Raw genomic sequence first — 22,224 nt, 5'->3', positions numbered from 1 at the left:
CTTCCCCTGTGTAGCCCTAACACCGAGCACAGTGCCCAAGCATGTAGCAAGTGTTGGAGATGTATCTGTGGCTGAAGAGAAAGGAAGGCAGAACGGTCAGCACAGAGGCTGAGCTGGAATAAAAGAGGAAAGACCCTGAATGAACACACAGGCATATGAAGTCAGCTCCCCAGCCCCACCCCACCTGCCCTCCAGTTGCCATGGTTACCTTGCCATAGAGGGACTTGTAGCTCTGGCAGATCTCTTGCCTCTGCCTGTTGCTCCGAGAAGTGATTAGCTCCAATATGGCCTCCTTGTCACTGCCTGGAAGACAGGAGGGCACCTGTTACCCTACCCCAACCTGCCTCCAGGAAGCCCACCAGGGCTACTCCCTGCAGTCTTCAGGACCAGCCTTCATGAGGCAGTGGTATGGGTGGGGGAGGATCTATGGGGACCCGTCAAGCCCCTACTGAGAAGGATCACAGCACCCACAGTCTCTGAGCTTGGAGGACCTGTGATCCAGCCCCCTCATCAGACCCATGATGAAACTGAGGTCCAGAGGGGAACAAGGTCTCATCCAAGCTTTTACAGTGAGACCTGGCTTAGAAAAACCCAGGTATCCTAGCACCCAAGATAGGGTTCCTTCAACAACGAGAAAAATAAAAAAGAATAACCAGCACCAAGTTCAGGGTAGTGGTCACCCCCAAGAGGAAAGGCATGAGTGATGCTTCAGGAGCGGACCTATCAAGGAGGTTTCAACTCTACGAGGAAGCAAGTGCAATTCCTCAAGGTGGGTGGCAGGCTGGTGGGTGAAGCTTCTACTATTTAGACCTTTTGGTTGGTCTGGAATAGTTCATTATAAAATTATGAAGAATAATACAAAGAGGAGACAAAAGAATCAGTGAGCACGTCTCAACATTTCACTGGCCCCCTTGCCCCCAGCAGGGGCGTGGGCTGTGCCCACATGTGGGAACGTCCCCAAGCTCCCCTTCCTAGGGCTCCCCTGCTGGTAGCTGAGCACCCACCAAACCCCTTCATGGCCGTGTACAGAGCCTCGGCGTCCCGGCTGGGGTCAAAGTCTGGGAAGTCATGAATGGAGCCCCGGTACTTGGTGCCCTGTGGAGAGAGAAAGGAACGTAAACTGCTGACCTTGAGTTCCCAGCCCCAACCCCAGGTCACACTCTCAAGCCCGGGCACAGTCAGAGTCTAGGCTGAGTTCCCTTCCTCTGAAATTAAGCGCTGGCCACAGAAAGCCTGGGCAAGGGTAGGGACGACTCTCCCTACACCTTCTGCCACAGCCTGTCCCCAAGGACAGTGCCATTTCCCCATGGGACGGTGGCTCCGTTGAGCCCACAGTACTGCACAACCTTCCCAGAACCCAGGAGGGAGAAAAGCCAGGCTGGGTGCAAGGGGTAGAGATGATCCCTACAAGAGTAACGAGAGCTCTGCCTATTTTTACGGCACTTTACAGTTTATAAGGCCCTTTTGCCTCCACTCATGTGTTTCCAACTCGTAGGAGCACTTAAGATGATCTGTTATCACAAAAACAAACCAAGCCCAAAGAAGGAAAGCCTCTTGCCAGGGATCCCACAGACCCCAGATCTCTGGTCTGTTCCCCTCTGCTCTCCAGGTCTAGAAACCTTGCGGCTGCCAGCTTCTGAGGGGGAGGTCGTGGCCCAAGGGAAGCCCAGAGCCACCCTCAGAATCGATGCCAAGACAAGGTGCCGCCCTTCTGGGCCCAGTAAGCTGAGCTGGCAACTGGCATCTGAGGACAAGCTGGCTGGGTCCTTGGGGTGAAAGGGAGGAGAGGCAGAGCCAGAGGATCTTAGACATCGAACTTGAATGCACAATGGGCTGGTTCACAGAGAAGTCAGATGTGGGTCAGCTACATGGCCCCAGAGAAGTCAGATGTGGGTCAGCTACATGGCCCCAGAGAAGTCAGATGTGGGTCAGCTACATGGCCCCAGAGAAGTATGGGGCCAGGAGAGTGGCCGAGAACTGGGAGAGCTGGGGATGCCACAGCCCAAGGCACTGAGCACACGGCATGGTGACAGGGCACTTAAGCCTGGGCCGGGGCCAACGTTAAGGGCTGAAGATTCGGGGAGAAAGAACACCTGACCCTGTCTTTCATGAGCTTCGGACCCAGAAGAGAGACATGCACACAAATCAGCACAGAGCTCGTAATAAATACCCTAGGACAGAGGCACAGTAAATTGGGAAGACAGTGGAGGCCAGTTCCAGCTAAGGGAGGGAACCAGGAAAGGCTTTGTGCAAGGGTTAAGGGTGCACAAACACCATGCCTTAATGGAATAAGAAGCAGGGGCGCCTGGGTGGCTCAGCTGGTGAAGAGACTGACTTAATTTTGGCTCAGGTCATGATCTCAGGGTTCATGGGTTTGAGCCCTGCCTCGGGCTCCACGATCACAGCGCTGAGCCTGCTTCAGATCCTCTCTCTGCCCCTCCCCCACTCTCAAAAATAAATAAATGTTAAAAAACTTTTAATTAAAAGAAAAAGGAGTAAGAAGCAAAGGCAAAAATGAGCCTCTGACAGCCTCCTGCACCCCCAGGGCCCACCCTGAAGGACCTGGCCAGCTGTGTGGACGCCCCCTTGGTTTGTTTGCAGATGCTGCCCCTCTGAGGTATGCATGCGTGGGCGCAGGGTTGCTATTTAAAGTTCTGACGGGGCCGGTGACCGGAAAAGGGACATGGCCTTCTTCCCGCCACCCGTGAATCCCCTGAAACCTGATCACACCCCTGGGCAGAGAAGGAGAGTTAGTAACACACGCCAAATCCTGGGACCAGAAAAGACACAGTCCCTTGAGAAAGCCCTAGCAGTGTGTGTTTTGCTCACTGAGCATTCCCAGCACCCAGCACAGAGCCTGGCACAACTAAGTACTCACTGAATATCTGTTTCCTGGATGGATAGGCATGAGGATGGATGAATGACTGTGAATATATTCTGAGCAAATCCAAGAAGACTTCCTGGAGGTGAGTTCTAAAATGAGCCCTAAAGGAGGAGTGACAGAGCGGCCCCAAGGACTGGGGGCGGGGGACGGGAAAAGCAGAGAGGGGGAAGGCTCGGCACAGGAAACAGCATGGAAAAGTCCCAGGCACAAGGGCAAGCAAGAACATTCAGGGAGGCGGCCCAGGTTCTTCAGCGCTCAGTGCAGACGCCCAAAGTCGCCAAGACCATGGGACTCCAAGGTGTCAGGAAGAAGGAGAAGAGGAGAAGGTGGGAGGGCACGGGTCGCGGCAGCAAGCCGAGGACCCTCTCCCCTGTTGCTGTTCCTGCACCTCTACCCTGCGCGGTGTTGAGGACAGGGCTGCAAACGAAAGATGAGGCACTGCCATCATGGGGGAAGGGATGTCTTGGGGGAAGGGACATCTAATGACGGACAGGAAGCTTGATCAAAATGTTCCCTTCAAGACAGGCTTGGTGAGGAGCAAGGCCAGTTTCCCATGTATGTCTTTGCACAAGGAAATAAACTCTTCCAGGGGACAGCAGCCAGTTTAGTTATCCCAGGAGGGTCCCTCAGGATCACAGCCACTAGAAGAGGGGGACATGATGGGGGGCCCTAGCACTGGTCCCATTTAGAAGCAGGAGACAGTCCTTCAAATCACTCAGGCCTGGTTTCCCACCATCGGTCATCCTCACGCCAACCTGAAGAATTCTGCATCTCTAGGTGCCATCTGTGTACCTGTTCCCTCTTCTCCACTTCACCCAGATGGCCTGTCACTCCTCGTGCAGACAGGTTCCTGGCCTCCAGCACCCATGGCCAAGGGGATGGGAGAACAGAGAAGGGACTTTCCACCCTGAAATATTCAGCAGGTCCTGATGCCAGCTGGTGAGCAGCACGGACCCTGGGGCTCTGAGGTCTCAGGACCCATCCCAACTGCTGCTAGAGTAGGAGCCTGAGACCTCTCGGGAGCAGAGCTGATGTCACCCGGAGAGATGGCTGCCCGGCCAGGACTCCACCTCAGAGCAGCCTTGACCAGACCTGACCCAGGCCTCATCTCTGCAGCTGCTAGAGTTCCAGGTACCGGCACCTGCCCCTTTTGCCCCGCCCTCAGTGTTCTCATCCCCCATCATCGAGTTCAAACCCAGAACATCCCTGTGAAATGGATGCCACAGAGCCATGCATCCGGGGCCTTTCTGACACCACGCTATTTCTTCACATCTTTGGGCCTCAAGTTCACCACTTCTAGAAGGAAACACTGGGAGAATAGCACAATTAACACTGGGGGTGATCTGGACCAGATAAAAGAGTGAGCGGCTGGTTCTGGGCACATGTGCTCAGGGTTTCTCAGACCTTTTGGTACTGTCTTCGGCAACCTTCTCCCTCCCCAAACCCTTGCACCCCAAGCGTGCCAAATTACTGTTGCTGCTCTGCACACCCTACATCAACTTCTCTCTGGCCTTCTGTTCCACTGTCCCCTCCCTCTGGAGCACATCAGCCCCCTTGCTGCTACCCAGTAGCTCTCTCCAGGCACCTTTCCCAGTTTCTCCAACCTGCGTGCCCACAGAGCTCCTTTATGCCTCCACTAGAGCATGAGTGCCATGAATGGGGGATAACAGCTCATCTTATGGGATGAGGGACCTCTAAGGCCCTGCCACCCATTGACTCTTGTTTGCAGACTGTCTACTGCCCCCTGGTCCATGGCAACAAGAAACCACAGGTCAGCCAGGCAGAAGCGTGGCCTGGCAGCACTGGAACAGGATTCCAAAGTTCTGTGCCCTAGGTCCTGGCCCCTCTGACCTCCCAGGATCTGCGCAGTCCACTTGGGTCACGCAGAACCCTGCAGTTTGAATGCCTCCCAAGAAACAGCTCCGGCATGACTACATACGGGAAATGGGGAACAGCAAGTTATGCCTTGGACCTCTGCCCATAACCACTAACACTTTCTCTTCCTGGTCAGAGAGACCACTTGTGCAAGTGCACTCCTCAGAGGCTGATAGGGAGGTCACAGCTAGGACTTTTTTGAGTATGGATCCTATATCACATGATACACTGTGCTCTTCAAAAATTGTGAAGATATCCTTAAGAATAGGTACCCTTAAGGCCCTTGTTCGCTGGGAGGCCCAGAGAGAGTCAGAACTCCCCCAAGATCACACAGCTCCTGTATTAGGTCTATGGCCAGCAGCTCTGTGACTGAAGTGAGGAGCAAAAGGGGCCAAGTCAGGTGTCCCCTGTGGGTGTTTTTTAAATGTTTTCATTTATTTATTTTGAGAAAGAGCGCCCACGTGTGTGTTTGAGTGGGGCAGGGGCAGAGAGAGAGGGAGAGAGAGCATCCCAAGCAGGCTCCGCACTGTCTATGCAGAGCCGGACACAGGGCTCGAACTCACAAACTGTGAGATCATGACCTGAGCCAAAATCAAGGGTCAGATGCTTAACCTGCTGAGCCACCCAGGTGCCCCAGGTGCCCCCTTGGTTTTATTCTCCATTCCTGGTCATCATCATTGCAGTGGCCCTATCTCCTTCTCTAAGGCTAGCCAACAAGGGTCACTCTCAGGTGAACCGTGGCACAGAATGACACGTAGCTCTGCCCAAGGACGGAACCCAATCCTGGCCACGCCCAGAAGTAAAAGCTCCACCACGCCTTAGCTTCTACTGCCCAGCAAAGTGGTCATGCAGCATGAGAGATTGGGGTCTCCCAAGCCAGGATATCCCAGGTGCACGTGACAAGGGACACTTCCATCTCCAGAGCAGAGAGAACCCTCTAATGCTTTTGCCTACCCGGTAGCCATCTCCCTGGGGAACCACTTAAGCCATGTAGTTCAGGTAGGACCAACTCTACCATCTGAATCCAAGTTACCATTGGCCCAGCCAACGAGAGCCAAACCTAGGACTTTTCCTGGAATCACTGGGAATGAGTTAGGCTGTTTCCTCCAGGCTGCCCAGGAAGCAGAATGGAAGCCTAGGACAGCTGGTGTCTAGAGCACCAAATCAGGGAAGAGCCGCCCAAGAATGACGCCATGCAGAGGAACTCTAGTTCACAGAGGCAGAATCCTGACAATATCATTTGGGTCCCTGGAACCAGCCCAACCTGAAGCCCTGGACTTTTCAGTCATATAAGCCAATATACATCTGATTAGGATGTTATATGCTGTCATTGGTCACTTGCAATTAAAAAGGATGTGATTTGTAACAGGAGCAAGCAAAGCCTGAGAACCTCCCTTGCTCCTTTCTAGATGAAGGTACCCGGGATCTGCAGAGTGGGCCTCGTGACTCTACTAGCCCAGGAAAGGCAGAGCACACGCTTCAGGAGGGGAAAGGCTCCTTACCTGTGCTGGTTTGGCCATGGTATCAGGTTTTGCAGCAGATAACACTGTGGAGAAGAAAGAGACCCGTGAGATCTGGTCCCCTCCATTCTTTCCCCCAATTTCCTCACCCATCTTTCCTCCCAAGGGAAGGCAGGCTCCCCCTACTGTTTTCCAGCTGCGTCCAGCCCTTTTGGTTAGATTATCCCCTGACCTGCTTCAGGGCCAGATGCCTTTTTCAGAAGACAATGAACAGACTAGCCTGTGTCCAGATACTCACATCAGGATGGGAAAGAGACTTGGAACCCAGAAGGAGACAGGGAGCGACCACCGACCCGCACGACTCCCCCAGGCGGTGCAGGGCACTTGCCCAGGTATCCCACTTAACCCTCACAGCGATCCTCCCCAGCACCAGATTCTCCCTTTCCACAGGGGAAGAAATGGAGGATGGGGGGAGTCAGGGAGGTTGCACCATTTACCCAAAGTCACACAGCTTAAAGATGAATGCAACAAAGTCCAGACTCCAGAGTCCATGCTATCTGCACCACGCATGTTCTATGTCTAAGTCACCAAGAATGGTTCCAGAGGCCAGGGCTTAACGTCCTACAGATGAGAGTGCTCAAAGGGCTCTGGGCCACCTGTTGCAAATATCTGAAGGGCTGTCGTTCCTGTGGAAGTCAGTGAGCATTTCTTTAGCGTCTACTCTGATTAGGCACTGCTCTAGGCACTGATGACACAGCAATCCGTAAAAGAGATTTTTAAAGCCCTGCTTTTCTGTGGCTTACTCCATAATGGGGAAGAATAACATGCATATGACAAAAAGTAAAAAGAAAAGATAATACTTGGTCAGGAGAGAGTGACACGGGGTACAAGTCTAGGCTGAGTGATCAGAGGATCGCAAGAACCATGCCGATCCCTGGGGGCAGTGTGGTCAATGGACCCACTGTGGCTAATGTGGCAGCAGGGAGTGGAGGCAGGGGACCAGCACTGAGGACTTTTCGCTGATAGGACAAATGGGACACATGATCTGATCAAAGGGGGTGTAGGAGACAGCGTCTAGAGTGAAGAAACAAGGAACAAAAATGTCTTACCTAAAAAAGAAATGAAAAAGGGGCTGTAACTGGTTTGGAAATGGGAAGCACAGGGGCGGGGCAGGCTAATGGGCACTCTCAGCAGGAAGGCAGGGATGGAAGTGAAGCAATTTTCCGGGGACAAGAGGAGAAGGAAGGGCCGGTCCGTTCCATTTCAGTCAGGACCGTACGATTGGGTCTTTTTAAACCATGTCTGTGTATTACTTTTGAAGATTTTTTTATAGTTATTTATTTTTGAGAAAGAGACAGAGGGTGAGCAGGGGAGGGGCAGAGAGAGAGAGGGAGTCACAGAATCTGAAGCAGGCTCCAGGCTCTGAGCTGTCAGCACAGAGCCCGACACGGGGCTCGAACTCCTGAACCCGAGCTGAAGTTGGATGCTCAACCGACTGAGCCACCCAGGCGCCCCTGTGTGTTACTTTTTAAAAGTAAGAATAATAACCTCAATCAGCTCCTACAAGGAGCAGAACTAGAAGAGCGGAAACCAGAGTGGCATTTTAGCTCAGTGCTTTCCCGTTCTCCGTGTAGCCCACCACCACCAAAAGAAAAGAAAAACCCCAAAAACAACAACAACAAAAACTTAGGGGAAGTCAGCCCTTGACCTCAGTCCATAATCCTGCTCCCATCTTGGGGCACTAGAGACAGTGTGACACGGTAGAGAGAACACAGGTTTTGGAGTCAGGTGGACAGAACTGGATTGCCACTTATTAGCTACGTGCCCTTCAGCATATTGCTCATCTCTGAGTTCAAGGTCATTTCAAGTACAAAACTGGGGCTTTCCCTTTGCTCCCTTGCAGGACTGTTGGAGGAGGAGACATTTTAATTGAAGTCAAGGCCAGAGCACAGGAGGCCAGGTACTCACTGCACTGGTGGGAAGTTCTGACGGGGCTTTGTCGTGTTTGCCTGTGTCCCCAGTGCCTGATCATGAGTCCCCCACACTGCAGTCAGCAGACAGACAGGAGGAGGGGCTGGGAGTGAACAGCAGAGGACAGAGATCTGTCTGCAACCCCAGCAGAGCTTGAGGAAACCCTGCTGTTTCCCTGACAACCAGGGGCCCCTCTGTACAAACATGCAACTCTCACCAGGAAATGGAAACTCCCCCCCCCCCCAGGGGAGGGGGGCCCAAGTCTACCCCAGGGCCTGGCGGGGGAGCCAGCTCAGGGGTTTTCCAGGCCTGGGGCATGGTGTGGGCAGGGGGTGAGGGATCCCCAAGGCCAGCATAGAAATGGACAGAAAGAGGCCTGGGAAGTCCGCTGAGGCAGGCAGGGCTAAGGCCTGTCACCTGCACCTCCAGTCTGGAAGCATTTTCCTTTGGCCTTGTTGCTGGAAACTTTAGCTGCTGGCTGTAGCCCAGGCCCATCTGGACGAGAGCCCTTTCCAAGGAGAGACGGCTTAGAGGAAGGGCCTCCAAGTCTTTGGGAAAATATCCTCAGCTCAGAGAGCAGTCTGTGTGTGCTTCATATGAGTGCACGTCTTGCTTCTTCCAGAACTAGAGGTTGAGACGGCCATTTGTGGGGTGGGGAGGGGTTTGAATCTCCAACAGCCCCTCCTCTGTGGGTTTAGGGAAGCCCTGGTGCTAATCAGAGGCGCCATCTACCTTGGCTTTACAAGGGTCTCTGAGCCCTCCCAGAGCAACCCAGACTGTACCTCTCAAATTGGTTGAATGAATGTGTTATATACAATATTTCAGAATCCCAGAGGGCTCTTAACCATCCACTACTTCAGGCCCCTCATTTTCTAGATGAGGTAAAGGCATTTCAGGGAGGGTAAGTAACTTGCCAAGGCCCAGACAATGGCCAATATCTGTGCCTCCAAGCCCCAGGTCATAAGCCCTTACACCACTGTGGACCCTGGCTGCAATGGGATATTAGGAGAGGCCCAAGAAAAAGACCTAGGTCTGATTCTCAATCTGTCTGTAACCTCAGACAAGCCAGGTTCCCGTTCTGGACCTCAGTTTCTTCATCTGTAAAATGGGGATAATATCACTCTCTCTTTGGGAAAATCCAGAGTGGATGAGAGAGGCTTTTATAGATTTCAACCATGAATTTTCATAGCAAAATCTAGAATATTAGTCTCAGGGGCTTCTCTCCCAGGTCACAGGATTCTTCTCTATCCCTAAGCCTCCCCCCTACCCAATATGCTAGTCTTATCATCCTGGTTGAAATAGCTTCACAAGACTGGCAGGTATGGCCATTCTAGACCTGTGCCTCTCTCCTCCCAGGAACCCTGAACCTCTTCTGACCTGGATATGCAACAGGGCTCATGATGACTGATCGTTCCAGAAATCCATTCAAGGGTGGGGGGCGGGGGGTGGGCACCTGGGTGGCTCAGTCAGTTAAACATCTGACTTTTGATTTCAGCTCAGGTCGTGATCGCACAGTTTGTGAGGTTGAGCCCTGTGTCAGGCTCTGTGCTGACTGCAGAGCTTGCTTGGGATTCTCTCCCTCCCTCTCTCTCTGCCCCTCCCCTGCTATGTGGGTGCATGCCTCTCTCTCTCAAAAAACAATTATTTTAATTGTTATTTAATTAAATATTATCTGATAATAATTATGTGATTATATAATATAAATAATAAATATTATTAGTTATTATTTAATAATTAAATAATTATTGAGAGACACAGAGCACAAGCTGGGGAGGGGCAGAGAGAGGGAGACACAGAATCTGAAGCAGGCTCCAGGCTCTGGTCTGTGAGCACAGAGGCCGATGCTGGGCTTGAGCTCATAGACCATGAGATCATGACCTGAGCCAAAGTCGGACACTTAACCGACTGAGCCACCCAGGTATCCCCCCAATTTTTTTTTTTTAAATCTATTCAAGGGTAGAGTCTCCCAGTGGCTTTTTGCTACTCTGGCTACCCCCCTGCCTTAGTCCTTTAGCCTGCAAGCAATTAAGTTTCCTTCCTTCCCCTTTGGGAGCTCCAGACTGATTCCAGGAGGAATGCTCTAGGGTAGAGAACACACCAGAGCTGGCAGGACTTATGGCTTACCACTGCCCAAGTGCAAGACCTGGGAAACCACAAGCTGGACAGGGGAAGGGTCTTGCCAAATCATGCAAGAGGTGTGGGCTTTCAGGTAGGACCTCGCTGGGAGTCACAGCTCCACCCCCAGTGTGTGATTTAGGTAAACTACCTTAACTGAATCTCAATTTCCATATCTGCAGAATGCACGTAAAACTTATCTTCAAGTACTGGTAAATAAATGAAATAGCAGATGAAGAGCCCTAAGCACAGTGCCTATTACAGAATAAAGTCTCAATAAATGGTAGCTTTTATTATGATAAAACCAAACATTTACAGTGGAAGCAGAGTGGCATCGTAATCAAGAACGCAGGCTTTGCAGGCATGGCCTGAGTTCAAATCCAGACACATCAGGGGCACCTGGGTGGCTCAGCCGGCTAAGCTTCTCACTTCGGCTCAGGTCACGGGTTTGTGACTGCAAACCCCGTGTTGGGCTCTGTGCTGACAGCTCAGAGCCTGGAGCCTGCTTTGGTTTCTACATCTCCTTCTCTCTCTCTGCTCCTCTCTGGCTCACACTTTGCCTCTTTCTCTCAAAAATAAACATTAAATAAATAAATAAATAAATAAATAAATAAATAAACAAACCAACATTTATAAAGGGAAAAAAACTCCAGACATTCCAGAAAATTCCTAGCTCATGACCTAGGGCAAGTTCTGTCATTTCTCTCTGACTCAGTTTCTGCATCTGGGAAATGCTAATATCCTAAGGTTTTTGGTGAAAATTCTATAAACTAAGGTGGGTAAAATACTCAGCATGGCCAGGAACACATTAAATGTGTAGTAAGTGGTGGCTTCTGTTATCAAGGTCATCGTTGCAGAGCAGTGGTCTCCAAAGTGGGGTACACTACAAGCCACTGGGGTGCAGGACAAAAACATTACAACTTCCTCAATTTTTTTTACCTTGTCCTTTTCTGTTGCATTTGTGCCACACATATACAGTTATAAGACGCATGTTAGGGGTTCAGGCTGATAGATGTGCACAATCAGGAGTCTGGACTTCAAGGGAATAAAGCAGATAGAGGGGACAGGAGATGTCAGACTGAACAGAAACACCAGCGTAAGAAAAAAGCATTTCTGTTCTCCAAAGGTGTCTTGCCTACTTTGGAGGAAGACAGAGCGCTTTCAGGGAGGGTGGCAATGCTGAGCGTAGGGGGTAAAACCAGGTGTGTGGGGGGAAGTAAATGTGAGAATAATCAAAAAATAACTTGGGGGGAGCCTGGGTGGCTCAGTCAGTTGAGCCTCTGACTTCGGCTCAGGTCATGATCTCGCGGTCTGTGAGTTCGAGCCCCGCGTCTGGCTCTGGGCTGACAGCTCAGAGCCTGGAGCCTGCTTCACATTCTGGGTCTCCCTCTCTCTCTCTCTCTGCCCTCTCCCACTCATGCTGTCTCTCTCTGTCTCTCAAAAATAAATAAACATTAAAAATATTAAAAAAAAATAACTTGGAAGGTCACACAAACACTCAGCCAGACCTCTGTGCCCCTAAGGCCTGGGGACTCTAACTTGGGCCAGGTCACTCCTTGCCCTCTTGTCCCCAGGGACTCCTTTCAATGCAGGCCGTCTTAGCTCAGCATCCAAGGCTCACGACATCCTTCCTGATTTGTCTTCCCCTCTCTCTCCTTCACCCACCACCACACTCCTTCCCCACTAAGCCCACACAACCCCTTCTACCAGCATTTTCTATCCAGCCTTCTAGCATCAAAACCAGTGCTTTTCAATTCTGGCTTCATTAATGCCACCTGGGGACTTTTTCCAATTTACCAAAGCGTAAGGTCAATGCCCAGAGATTCTGACTCATTGGTTTCTGGGGTGAGGCGTAGGCTTTGGTAATTTTTAAAAACTTTTCTAGGTGATTCTTCCAACTCTTCCAGGAAGCCAGGAGGGATTTCTCTTGCCTCTGAACCCCCCATAGTACTCAGAAATCACCTATATTAGACTGGCTTGGGTCAACCATTTGGATTTACCACTCCTCAAATAGAGGGAGGTTGCTTTCCTCCAAGGTATTCTAGGAAAAAAATCTACCTCAAACCCTCCGGGTTATCTGATTCCTGTCTGTCTTTGAGTTATTTTATAGCTCGGTAATTTGTAGGTAAATGGTGGTAATATAAAATAATTCTTATAGACACCCTCATACTATTTATCTGATAAAGGTCCAATTAATTCCCCTCTCCTTCTGCCGGAAAAACCAGTTTGCCTCCATTTGAAAATTCCTTTTAAAAAAAGTGTCTGCTGATTCTCTTTCAAGCTGGTTTTAACATCTGCCTGTCCAGTCATTAGTAAGTTAGTAGAATAAAATCTTGGCACATGATCATTTTTATATCTTTTGAATCATGATTTTACTGTTTCTTAAAAATGACTGTTCCTGCTTCTTTGCTGTACCCCTTAGCATAGGGTATGACTCATAAGGATTGTTGGGTGAAACACATTGAGCTGTTTCAATACTTTCTTAGTGACCCCGTTGGGGGTAAAAAAAAAAATCATACAATAAGAGGACATCCAGGCTAGTGGTTTTCAAACTGTGCTTAGTTCCTCATTATATAGCCAGGAGAGGAAATAACTTGAGGGGTTAAGTATAATTTGCCCAATGTCACTAAGAAAACTAGTGATGAAGCAGGGGCTCATTTTTCAAAAAATATTTACTGAGCTTGTCCATTGGCTGGAGATGGGGGTAGAATAAAAACTGAGACCGATGAGTCTCCCACCCACACAAAGCTGGCAATCTAGTGCAGTAATCTGCAATTGTTTTGATCTCATATACCACCAGTAACAAACAACAAAAAAAAAATTGAGCATTCATCACGATAAAAATATATTTTGTAAGCATGAGATTAAAGGCATATGTAAGAAGAGGCCTGTCTCTTCCTGTACCCCAGAAAATCATCTTCGCGCCCCCCAGGATGTGTGCACCCGACTCCAGAGGCCCCTGGCCTATAAAATCGATATCCTTCCCTTCCCCTTTTCCTGATGGCTCCTCCCCCAGTCTGCAGGAAGACACCAGGATCAGCCCCACAGTCCTCGGGGAGCAAGCCTTTGATGAAGCCAGGGGGAAATGCCATTCCTGGCCTCGTGCCTGGGCACACCCCCCCCCCCCCCCCCCCCAGCTGGAGGCACTCGGGTTTCTTAGAGAGCAGTGTCTCTCCCTCTCCTGACCCAGAACCCTTGATCTCAGGGTTGGGCAAGTCCCCAGGAGATCCTCGGGCTGCCCCAGGTTTAGAATGGGATGGGCCTGGGTTTGAACCCCAGTTCAGGTCACTTTTGTGAGAGACAGCAATGTGTAGTGTCTAATGGGACAGACGCTGGAGCCCCATTGCCTGACAGTGAAGCCTGACCTGCACTTTGGGAGCTGTTTGGCCTTGGGCAAGTACTTAGCCTCGTATGCAAAACAGGATAAAAAGAGTGCCCAGCTCAGAGGAGTGCTGGCGAGGACAGAAAGAAGACAGACACATCTAGAGCCTCGAAGTGGCCCTGACACACAGGAAACACAACGTTAGCCGTTAGTATTATTTCTTCCCTAAACTTCTGAGGGCTGACTTCCCACGTCTGCAAAATAGGCATGGTAACAGCATGTAATATATCAAGGCTTCGGCCAGAGCCTGACAAGTTGGAAGGGTTCAATAAACAATGCAGGTTACGATTTTATTATTATTTCAGAAGCACCAGGACACCCGTTTTACAGATGAGGAACCTGAGGCTCAGGTCACCTGCCTTCTCAAGCACCACACCCTTCTGAGATGACAACGGTGGCCCTTGCTTCTCTGGGCACAGCACTCTGCAGTTTACAAGGCGCTCTCACAGCTGCTGTCTTATAATCTCAGGAGGGTATCAACCTCCTCCTCATTTTACAGGAGGGCAATCTGAAGCTCAAAGAACCCAAAGACAGTCATTTCTCCCTAGCCAGTCTCTGTGGGAGCTTCTCAATCCCAGGAGGAAAGGAAATGCAGTGGCTGGATGCCTAGCCAAGAAGTTTATAAGCATAACAGCCCCCCCACCAAAGACTCCGTCTCCTCCGTTGTGGAGGTGCAGGGAGGGCGGGTGTGAGGACAAGACCCGGACTTGCATGCTCAGAAATCAGGGTACAGACCACATCCTGCACTTTGTCCCCACCCAGGAAGTATCTTGGAGAAGCTGGGTGGGGTGAGGCTAAGTGATACCACTGGGCCTCCCCAGAAAATCCTAGAATAATACAACATGAGGAGTCATGCAGCCTGCACCCATTCTACCAGCTGGATGCCCTGGACACATCTCTTACCCCTCTACAGAGGAAGGAACTAACGCCCAGAAGGGTAGATGTGCCCAGGGCCCCAGCTACTCAGAGGCTGGGGCCGAGGCTGGAGCCTGGTGGCCCAAGGCTCCTGCTGGGTGCTGCACTGCAGATGCTCCAGAGGCTGGCAGCTTCCCAACACTGCAGAACTCCCCCGCCCCGTCCCAGGGGTCAGCTCCAATAGGCAAGGTTCCGCACTTCCAAAGGACAGCCCCCCTCCTTTGCACACTGGTGTCCACACTCTGCCCCAGCAAGAGCTATGGCCCTTACTCAGAAACCGCAAATATTTTCTGAATCTGAGCAGCCAGTGCCTTGGGAACAAAGGGTGGAAGGCAAGGAAAGATGGATGAGTGACTGTCACAGCTGCAGAGGGGGATGCAGGCCTGTGCCTCCCTCCCTGGCCCCACCCAACTCCCAGAATCCTAAGTCCTAGAACAGTTGAATCCTAGAACACCAGCGCTGGAAGCGACAGCCAGTTGAGCAGCCTTTGCTACGGATGGTTAACCAAGCCCCAGAGAGGGAAGGGCCTTGCCCAAGGACCCCTCCAGCACCTGGAACTGTAACCCTGTTTTCCATGACTCCCAGGCCAGTGCCCTCTGCATGGCACAGGACCTACCAGCTGGAAGGGCAAGGTCTGTGGGAGCTGCAGCTGGATGGATCATTCACCTGGAAGGGCCAACCAGGACAGGATATCCCTCCTGGGTCAGTGGGCTAGCAATTTAAGGTGTGCTTTGGGTGGGGCAGGGGAAGTGAGGGAAAAGAGCAGAAGGAGGAAACCAGAGTCCTTTCACCAACCCAGGAGCCATATGGCCAAATTTGGAATTGTCGGGAAGACCCAAGGGGGTTTAGAGAAAAGGAAGGGGAGGGAGGAAGCAAAGGCTGGATTCTCTTAGCAAAAGCCCCCACCCCCACCCCTTCCCCTTACAGGGCTTACAAGCTTCGCCCAGGCTTCCCAAGCCTGTAATCCCAAACTTGCAATCATTCCTTGCAGCTGACAAATAAATCAATTTTAACGATAGCCATCATTTCCACCAAGAGGGTCTGAGTTTATCAGCTCTGGAGTTCGAATAGGAACTTGAGGCTCAGAGAGGGAAAGCTACGGATTCAAGGTCACACTGAAAGTTGATGGTGAGGCTGGGATTGGATTCAGGGTATTTCAGTCGCATGCGGGTATTTTGGGAGTTATCTGAAGCCCCAAGAGCTTTGGTTAGGCCTAAAATGGGCTTCCGGAGAGCAGAAAGAAGGGTGGGGCCTCCGTCCTTAGAGCCCGGCTCCAAGTCTCCTTTAGGCCAGCGGTGATCCAAAGGGGACGGGCGGGTCCCTGGGGTGTGAACAAGCCAGTCCCCCCCATCGGTCTGCACACAGAGCCTTCTTTCCAACAACACCCACAAACCGCTGCACCAGCGGCTGGACGATATGACTCTTCCTGCAGCCTCAGTCTCCGTTTGGCCTCAGCCACACCCTTCCCTGCGGGTCCTTAGACCCCCGTCCAGCTGTCCCCAACCCTAGATCTTCTAAGTCTCTCCAGCCCCCTCCCCCTCTCAAAGCGCGGCCAGCACCCGGCTCTGCGTCTGCCGGGTTGCCCCCAGCCCCCGAACCACACCCGCTGCAGGTCGGTCCGCCCGCCCCTCTCCTCCCCTCCTTTCCCCTCCTGCTCTCCCCTCCCCCAGCCAGAGCGACTTCGCCTCTGCTTCTACGCTCGCGGCTCTAAATTTGCTCCACTGCGTTCCCCCCGGCACGTTCAGCCCGCGACCCTCCCGGGTTACCGCGCCCTCGCGTTCCCGCCCCGCCGCCGCTCCCCACCTGCCCGCGCCCTCCACCTGCCCGCACCCCTCCCAGGAGCCTCGCGGGAGGCACAGGTCAGCAATGACTGGGCGTTTATTGCTCGTCCCCGCGTCCCTGCAGCCCCCAGGAAGGGGAATCCCTCGAAGCGATCCCCTCTCCGGCCTCAACCCACTCACCGCGCGGCGGAGGCTTCCTGTAGCGGACTGGGAGACGGACGCGCGGACGCGACGCGGAGCTCGCAGGGTGGGAGCCCGTTAGCCGAGCAGGAGCAGCAGCGCGGGGCGGGCCGGGAGGACAGCTGGCGGCTGCTCCCCCGCAGGACACGTGGCGCGCGAAGGCCAATCGGGCTCGCCCCGCCTCCTCTCCCCCAGCCCCACCCCCCAAGTTCATTCGCTCCTGGAATCTTAGAATGTCACCAGCCCGGAGCGGCCCAGCCCCACAGCCCAGAGAACCTACGTCAGTGCTCAGACCCCCGCAAAGACCTAGAGAAAGTAGGGGGATCTGGCCAAGGCTACTCAAGGCCAGAAGTCAGGGCTTCTGATTCCCTGAGCTGGATATTTCTCCCCCAAATTCCTACTACTTGCCAAAACTTTGCTGAGAAACCGAACATTGAGACTTGACAAAATTGAGGCCATGCACTTTATCTGCCTGGTCAGATTACATTCCTCAGTAGCCCCATCATACCCGTGACATTACTTACCCACTTTTCGGAGGAGAGCCCAGAGACGTCCAGGTCTTTGACCAACGTGGCACAGCCGGTAAGTTGTGGAGCTGGGATTTGAACCTGGCCACAGAGACTCCAGAGGGACATTTATTAGAGCTTGACTCTGGGGAGTGCATAGTTCACAGGAAAGGCAAAAAGACCAGCTGTTAAAATCCAGGGCTGTGTGGAAAATTCTAGAACATAAAAAACAATAAACTGAGAATACAGAGGAAATTGAGAATGTTGTTCCCCCAGGATATTTGTAAAGACTTCCTGGAGGAGGTGGTCCTACAATAAAGTTCAGTAGTATCTCCCATCCCCCGCACATCTGCCTCGGTGGGGCGCCTGGGTAGCTCAGTCAGTTATGCATCAGACTTCAGCTCAGGTCATGATCCCACAGTTTGTGGGTTCGAGCCCCATGTTGAGAGCTCAGAGTCTGGAGCCTGCTTCGGATTCTGTGTCTCCCTCTCTCTCTGCCCCTCTCCTGCTCACACTCTGTCTCTCTCTCAAAAATATATGAACATTAAAAAATATTTTTTAAAAAGAAAAAAAAGTTCTGCTTGGGTGAAAAGATGGACAGATGGCAACCCTGGGCTCCCCACTCACCTGCTGAGTTTGCATGGACAAGACATGTAACTGCTTTAAAAATCAATTTGTTCATCCAAAAGATAGGGATGACCAAAAGCTTTTTCCAATGGTTGTCCTCAATCTGTCACCAGTTCAGAGTCCTCTAAGAATTCTACAAGGAGACCTGGGTGGAAAGTATGTCCTTCCATCTATTTGTAGGCGCCAAGGGCAGGCTGTTCCAAGATGGGTGACTGTAGCATAAAGATTATTTTGAGTTAAAAGCAATCCATACCCAGCAGATTCAAGGAAAGCTCTCCACCTCCCCCTCAACTGCCTAAATTTACACTGGAAAGAGCGTGTACCAAGAAGAGAGCTTTTAACAAGACATTCCAATTAGCCTAAGAAACTTATCTTCATAACAGGCTCATATAAGTGTTGCATAGCTTCAGTGCCTTTGGGATTTCCATGTTTATGTGGATTCCTTATGTATGAAACTAAATTTGATTTTTTCCCGTTAATCTGTCTCATGTCAATTTGATTCTTAGTCTAGCCAGAGGATCTTGAAGGGCAGAGGATGTTTTTCCTCCCCAACATATTCGTTCCCCCAACAACATTTATTGAGTACCTGCTGCATGCCAGGTACTGAGCTGGGAGATGGAAGTGAGCAAATAGGAAGTGGGGGCCCTGACCTGCCCTCATGGAGCGTTCACTCTCACAGAAGACAAACAGGTCATTGTTACAAAGAAGTTTGGACACTTGTGATCTGTAAACTATAAAATACAATGCTGGCCCACAGCAAATGGACCCAACCTAGGCACCCAGGTGAGAGTGATGTTGACCAGAAAGATGAATAGAATCCAGTGGGGGACTAAGAAGAAATTAAAATAATTACCTTATAATGAGATCTGTTAAAAATAAAACCACAGGCCCAACATGGTGTCATCGAGGCTAAATTCACAAACCATGACTTGGGGATTAATACCTAATCCGTTTCAACCTCCCCCAGAAATGTAGGCTTTACCGGTCAGTCAGGAATTTTTCAATCAGTGCCAATGAATCTGCCACGGAGACCCCCCAAAGAAAGATGAGATGATCTACAGGATAGGACCCCTTGCTTTTCTCCCTAAGGAAAAGCCACCTTGCCTGGAACACCCCTTTTCTTTTGCTAATAACTTTCTTGCTCACCCTCCTTCTATAAAAACCTTCCATTTTGTACAATTCTTCCAGGCTCCCCTCTGCCTCCTACATGGGACATTGCCCAATTCATGAATTATTTAATGAAGCCAACTGGATCTTCAAATATACCTGTCTGGATTTTGTTTTTAACAGATCTTCTAGTAGATGAGGCAATACCTTCTTAGACAGATTATAAAGGGGCTGGCCCCAGGGTAGAGGTTGGGGTTCCTCAAGCATCATAAATAGTAGCTGCCGTTCACTGAGCATTTTCGGTGAGCCAGGCAGTGTTGTAAGAGCTTTACTTGTGATGTTACATTTCATCTCCCCAATTCATTAGAAAATCCTCATTCAGCACCTGCTATGGGCCAAGTACTATTTTCAGAGCTTTATCAGCAAACAAAATGAAGATCTCTGCCCTCCTGGCCTCTGCGTTCCAGCAGAGGGGAGACAGATATGCGATAAGCAGACATGACAGTATCTTAGCGGGTGACAAGTGCTGTGGACAAAAAGAAGGAAAAGCAGGTGAAGGTTCCCAGGATAACAGGAAGTTGCAGTATTCTGTAGGGTATATCGGCAGGGGCCAAACAGCGTGAACGACAGCAACACGTGGAAGAGGTAAGGAAGGTAGCCAAGCTGTAGGAAGAGTGTCTTCGGGCAGAGGAAACAGCTGGAGCAAGTGCTTGGAGGCAACAGTAGGCCTGGAATGTTCCAGGAACAGCAAGGAGGCCAGTGTGGCTGAAGTGGAGGGAGGGGGAGGGGGAGTATCAGGAGAGCAGAGATAAGGAGGGACCCAATGAAATGGGGGTGAGGAGGGGGCTTGTGGGCCCTTGTGAGGACTTCACCTTTTACTCTGAGGCATTTGGGGAGCTGTTGCAGGGTGTGGAACAGAGGAGGGACAGGACGTTTATTTTCTTCTTTCTTCGGAGGTAAAATTCACATAACATAAAATCAGCCGTTTTAAAGGGAACCATTTAGTGACATTTAGTACCTTCACATTGTTGTGCAACCACCCGCTCTGCTCTGCGTAGTTTCAAGCCGGTTTCATCCCCCTAAAAGAAAACCCGTACCTGTTAAACAATCTCCAGTGTCCCCTCCCCCAACCCTTGGAAACCACCAGTTTGCTTTCTGCCTCTATGGATTTGCCTATTCTGAGTGGGTCATATAAACGGAACGGTATTATGTGTGGCCTTTAGTGTCTGGCTTCTTTCACTTAGCATAATCGTATTAGGGTTCTCCAGAGAAACAGAACCAACAGGGTATATAGAAATAGATATATATAGGAGGAGGTTTATTATAGGAATTGGTTCAGGCAGTTGTGGAAACTGACAAGTCCCATAAACTGCCGGCTGCAAACTGGAGAACCAGAAAAGCCAGTGGTGTGATTTAGTTAGAGCCTGCAGGCCTGAGAATGGGGGTGGGGTGGAGGGGTGGTCTGAGGGCAGGAAAAGATAGACGTCCCAACCCAAGAAGAGAGCTGCGGGGCGCCTGGGTGGCTCAGTTGGTTCGGCATCCAACTCCTGATTTGGGCTCTGGTCGTCCTCTCCCGGTTCCTGAGTTCGAGCCCTGCATCAGGCTCTGCGCAAAGTACACAGAGCCTGCTTGGGGTGCTCTCTGCCCCTCCTCTGCTCTCTCTCTCTCTCTCTCTCTCCCAAAAATAAATAAACTTAAGAGAGAGAGAGAGCTGCATTTGCCTTTTCTTTGCCATTTGTCATTTGTTCCATTCGGCCCTCGATGGACTGCATGAAGCCCGACCAGACCACATTGGTGAGGGCAGTTCCTTACTCAGTATACTGCACCAAATGCTAACCTCTCAGTGACTCATTTGCTAACCATCACAGACACACCCAGAAGTGATGTTTTATCAGCTCTCCAGGCATCCCTTAGCCCAGTCAAGTTGACATGTAAAACTAACCATCACAATAATGGCCTCGAGGTTCCTAAATGCTGCAACATGTAGCCCCACTTCATTCTTTTTTTTTTAGAATTTTTTTAACGTTTTTTATTTATTTTTGAGACAGAGAGACACAGAGCATGAATGGGGGAGGGGCAGAGAGAGAGGGAGACACAGAATCGGAAGCAGGCTCCAGGCTCTGAGCCATCAGCCCAGAGCCCCACGCGGGGCTCGAACTCACGGAGTACGAGATCATGACCTGAGCTGAAGTCGGACGTTTAACCGACTGAGCCACCCAGGCGCCCCCCCCCCCCCCACTTCATTCTTTTTGTGGCTGAATAGTATTTTATTGTGTGGATATATCACACTTTGCTTATCCTTTCATCAGCTGATGGGCATTTAGCTTTTTTCCTCTTTTCGGCCATTGTGAGTAGTGCTGCTATAAACATTTGTGTACCAACCCTTGTTTGAGTATTTGTTTTTAGTCCTCTTATGTATCTACTAAGAGTGGAATTGCTAGTCCGTATGGTAATTCTGTATTTAACTGTTTGAGGAACTGCTGAGCTGTTTCCACAGAAGCTGCACCGCTTTATATCCCCACCAGCAATGCACAAGCATTCTCCATGTCCTTGACAACCTTCGTTATTTTCTGGTTTTTATTTTTTGTTTAATGCCGTCCTAGTCGGTGTGAAATGGTATCTTGTGGTTTTATTTTCTCTTCTTGTAGCTGAAGTGTACCTGAGTTGTTTTTTTCCTTCTTTTTTTGGTATCTCGTGATTTTGATTTGCGTTTCTCTAATGACTCATGATGCTGAACATCTCTTCGTGTGCTGATTGGCCATTTGTACACACATCCTCTTTGAAGAGATGTCTATTCATGTCCTTCACCCATTTTAATTTTTTTTTCCTTTGCCTGTCTTTAAATTGGGTTGTCTTTTTGCTGGTCAGTTGTAAGAGTTCTTTATATATTCTGGAGTTGATATATTTCTGTGTCAAGGATACTGAATACTAATGGGGGGCAAGAGTAGGCACTGGGGATCTGTTAGGAGGCTTTTGTAATAATCTGAGTGAGAGATACTGGTGGCTCAGCCAAAATGGCATAGAGTTGGTGAGAAGTGGTTAGAGACTGGATATATTTCAAGGTGGAGTTAACATGATTTCCTGAAGGATTGGATATAAGGTGACAGAAAAAAAGAGTCAGGAATGACTTCAAGGATCTTGGCCTGAGCCACTGGAAGGATGGAGTTACTCTGAACTCTGATGAACAAAATTGCAGGAGGAGAAATTTGGAGAGTGAAAGTGGGAAAAAAGATCGACTTCAAGTCCGTGACCAGTTTGGTAAGATTTCTATTAGACATCCAAGAGGCGATGTCTAAGAGCCATTTGGATAGACAAATCTGGCATTCAAGAAAGAGGTCGGGCTGGGGATACAAATTTGAAAGTTACAGGCATATAAATACTGTTCAAGGCCAGAGAAAGCAATGAGCTCATCAAAGGGGAA

General features: G+C 50.5%; 1 protein-coding gene across 3 annotated transcripts in view; it reads right to left on the bottom strand.

The window, feature by feature from the left end:
• Positions 1–16,713, bottom strand: part of ANXA6 (annexin A6) — a 49,283-nt gene extending 32,570 nt beyond the window's left edge. Inside the window, exons 1-4 of one of the 3 annotated variants that reach the window (XM_043600471.1) lie at positions 16,564–16,713; positions 6,262–6,305; positions 1,005–1,095; positions 209–303 (exon numbers count right to left, since the gene is read on the bottom strand). In XM_043600471.1, coding sequence (XP_043456406.1) covers positions 209–303; positions 1,005–1,095; positions 6,262–6,279 — 204 coding nt within the window. In that variant the 5' untranslated portion in view covers positions 6,280–6,305; positions 16,564–16,713. The remainder of the gene's footprint in view (positions 1–208; positions 304–1,004; positions 1,096–6,261; positions 6,306–16,563) is intronic. The other 2 variants (XM_043600550.1, XM_043600387.1) reach the window with 2 other exon arrangements.
• Between the last annotated feature and the right edge of the window lie 5,511 nt (positions 16,714–22,224).

This window comes from Prionailurus bengalensis, chromosome A1 (genome assembly GCF_016509475.1).
Source record: "Prionailurus bengalensis isolate Pbe53 chromosome A1, Fcat_Pben_1.1_paternal_pri, whole genome shotgun sequence".
Taxonomy (NCBI): domain Eukaryota; kingdom Metazoa; phylum Chordata; class Mammalia; order Carnivora; family Felidae; genus Prionailurus; species Prionailurus bengalensis.
The sequence above is the reverse complement of the archived record's forward strand: the minus strand, read 5'-3'. Positions and strand labels throughout refer to the sequence as shown.